The 3610-nt window shown below is 46.6% G+C and overlaps 1 protein-coding gene across 1 annotated transcript; it reads left to right on the top strand.

The window, feature by feature from the left end:
- The first annotated feature begins 204 nt into the window (after positions 1-204).
- LOC147103384 (oligodendrocyte transcription factor 3-like) lies at positions 205-2070 on the top strand. The gene has a single exon (XM_085963155.1). The coding sequence runs from the start codon at positions 412-414 to the stop codon at positions 1102-1104; it is 693 nt and encodes a 230-aa protein (XP_085819281.1). The 5' UTR covers positions 205-411; the 3' UTR covers positions 1105-2070.
- Positions 2071-3610: the final 1540 nt, after the last annotated feature.

The following is a 3610-nucleotide window of genomic DNA, read 5'->3' on the forward strand; positions in this document are numbered from 1 at the left end:
CGAATCCTCAAGGCGGCAGCTCTTTCCAAACTGGCGATCTGTTTTAGCTAAATCCGGCAACGACCCAGCCAGTACTTGGATTTAAAGTCTGATTTCGCGCGATTGTGAGCGGACTTGGGGCTCAAAGAGTCGGATTTGGGATTTTTGGGGGGGATTGGAACAGTTAAGCGCTAAACGGGCCAGTGAAATTGTGCAGCCCTAATGATTGGATGTCAGAATAACAAGCTCATTATATCATTCATTGTTCCTTTGTTAAGGGCCCCGCGGGATTCTGTATAAATAACTTGATGTGCGACAGAGTGAAGGAGGGGAGGAAAAGGGAAAAAGATCCCTCTGAAGCCACCTCCTCGGCACAGAGGCGCTCGCTGCCACCGCCTGCCTGACGCCGGTTTGAAGTGACCTCTTTGCCCGATGGATTCAGACGCCGGGTCAGTTTCCAGCCGCGCTTCCTCGCCTGAAATGGACATTGTTGGACCTCGCTCCCTCGCCTCCAGACACAACAAACTCTTTCAGGACTTCCTGAGCGACCAGGAGGACCAGGGCAGCGACCGGCCGCCAAAGGCCAGCTTGGACAGCAAGAGCAAGTCTAAGAAGGAAGTGCCCGAATGCGAGAGCCAGGAGCTGAGGCTGAAAGTCAACTACCGGGAGCGCAAGCGGATGCAGGACCTGAACGTGGCCATGGACGGCCTCCGGGAAGTCATGCCTTACGCGCATGGGCCGTCTGTCAGAAAACTCTCCAAAATCGCCACTTTGCTCTTGGCCAGAAACTACATCCTGATGCTCAGCAGCTCGCTGGAGGAGATGAAGAAGCTGGTGAGCGAGGTTTATGGAGGACAGGCCCACTTCCACCCCCAGAGGTGTGGGCAGGTTGGTCTCCAGCCGCTGCGACCCATGGCCACTCCGCCCCCGTCTCTTCCCATCGGCTTCCTGGGCATCGGCAGACCGGCCGCCGCCGCCCCCGATCTACTGAAGGGCTCAGCGCCGCCCCCTGCCGTGCCCCTGAGCGACGCTTACCGGCACTGGGGCGGGGTGGCGTGTCCCTGCACCTTGTGTCAAACTGTCCCGCAGCATCTGCCCGGCGGCCGCCCCTCCACCAACAAATAGAGCGACAGAATGGGGCTGCAACCCCTTCCACTGGACCCGCTTTCAGTCTGTGTCTGTGTCTGTGTGTGTGTATATATGTACAGAGATGTGTCCATCTAATTGTGCATTCCGGGCTTTTATTTTTTAATGGTGGGGCGGGAGAGTTCGAGGAATTTCCTTGTTTTTATAACCCTGTTTAACTAAGTTGCTGGCGGTTGTCTGTTAAAGTGCAAATTCTTTAATTAAATTGGGCAGACTCTTACCAATATGATGAATTTTGGGGGTAAGGCGATGGAATGAAAGAATTGCTGAACAATATTTCACCCTATGGAGAGAGACTCTAACTAACTTCCTTTTCTGTGTTGGGAACAGCCGAGTTTCGCACAGTTTGCAGCACCTCCTGCTCGGTATAGTGTATTGAAACCAATCTGCTTTACTGTCCAAATCCGATTTATATGCAAAAAAAATTGGTGGTGAATAATAATAATGCAAGATTCTAACTGTTGGCTACGCGATGTCCGCTAGGTCCAGCACCAATCTGGTTACATTACCGGGGAAGCAGAACTGTGAACAGTCTGTGCAGAAGGAAGGAAGATGTAAGCTGGGAAAAAAACTATCGGGTCGTTCGGTTCTGAGCCCCAGTTGGGGAACGAACAAGGTTGGGGAGTGGTTTAAACATTGTTAGCCGACCATTGGAGAGTTACTGTAAATGTTTATTTTTTAAATGTCTGGCAAGGGACTGTTGTAAAATGAGCAAACATTGAGGAATGCAAAACCTTTTTTATTTTCGTTACATCACATTTTTCTGTATGTTTACAACCACATTTTGGACACGGCCCAATGAAACCAAGTTGATTCCAGCAAACCATATTTAATGTCAATATTGTCAAATCCTATTTGGACGATTAAGCAAGAAGCGCATGGAAATTGTATTTTATGCAACGTCAGCTGTTTACAGTCAAAGCTATATTAAAACTAATAAATGTTCTCAAAGTTTTATATCCACTTATTTTTGAGGTAAATATTTGCTCACTCTAGCTGTAATGGTGAAAGTTCAAATGTAGATAAGTCCGGATCCTTTGAGTAGAGGATCCAGGCGGTGTAATTATTATTGAAGAACCCGAAGGGAGGGGTCAGGTCCGCAGTGCAATACAACAGCAAAGTTGGAAAGAATAGTTAAGATTAAATCAGAAGATGGGGATTCGGTAACCATGTACTGGGGTTTCAAAAGTGTAAGAGATTGTACAGGAAGGGAAGACAGGAATGTTCACTGGTTTGAACTCATTGCTTTTTATAACGGGTAAAAATGATTGCAATGCAATTACTTCACTTTTTTTTTACTTTGTAACTAATGCCTTTCAATTAGGCTCTTTCAATATTCGGCTGCAAATCTTTAATGCTGGGTTGTCCAAACTACAGGCCAAATGTGCTCCCGGGTTCAGTGACTCTCAAATCTCAGAAAATCAGCTTCTGTGGTGTAGCGGGGCCACCCCTTGCTCAGACCAGAACTGGCCGGAGAAGAGGCTGTGTTAAGCGGACCACTTGCACACAGCCTTTTTATAAATCCAGGGTACTTTTACTGTTCTGTTTACACCCCTGGGAGTTACTGTCACCCCCTCCCTCTCCCCCCTCCCTTGACAGTTCAACTAAGTTCTCACCCTATAGTCAGCGGATGACGCCAAGTTTTAGATTTTAAAAAGCCTGTGAATAAGAAAGAAGGATACGCAATTGATTCTGAAGACATGTGAACAATAATCTATATCGAAGTTCTATCCCAGCTGCAGTTCGTCCCTTTCTCTCTCTCTCTCGCAGTAGGTGCAGGATTCGTGAGAAACTGAACTTCGGAAATAGTTGGAGTGGCAAAACTGCAGAACCCACAAATAGCGAGTGGTTCATCTACACGACCACAGGCACTGCATAGCAAGAAGTCGGTCATTGTGTGAAGCACATTCCGCAGTTTGATGTAACCTGGCCCTGCAGAAATGCAAACATTCCCATTTTTCGATCGCTCTGCTGAGCCACTAGAAGTATTTTACACCCTCAATGATTCCCTGAAACACATTCTGTTTATATCATTAATAAATGAATAATTATTCATGTTTTAGTTATTTGTTTCAGTAAGAAAATAAAATTGACGCTGTTACATGTTTCTGCAAAAAAATAAAGCATTTTATAATCTATTTTATATTGATGCTCTGGGAATGTAAAATGGTACTCAATAGTCTTGCAATTATAAGTCGATTTTTTATTGTGCTCCACTGTATTCAATGGATGGTGCCTGGTAATTGTGGGTGGATCACTGTCCCGGTACAATTTAAGGTGTCGGCTTTGGCTCCCTGCTAGCACTCTCACCTCGATAAGGTGGATGGTTGTGGGTTCGCCACTAGCTCCAGGACCTGAATACATCGGACTGGATTTTCATGTAGGAGGTAGGAATACAACTTTCAGTAGTAGTCCCCTCCATCGAGATGTGGCCAATCCACGCGATTTTAACCTGATTGACATTGTTGAGCCAGCCCAGTGGGCT

This window comes from Somniosus microcephalus, chromosome 20 (genome assembly GCF_052327205.1).
Source record: "Somniosus microcephalus isolate GS21.2 chromosome 20, FLI_Smic_1.0, whole genome shotgun sequence".
Lineage (NCBI taxonomy): Eukaryota > Metazoa > Chordata > Chondrichthyes > Squaliformes > Somniosidae > Somniosus > Somniosus microcephalus.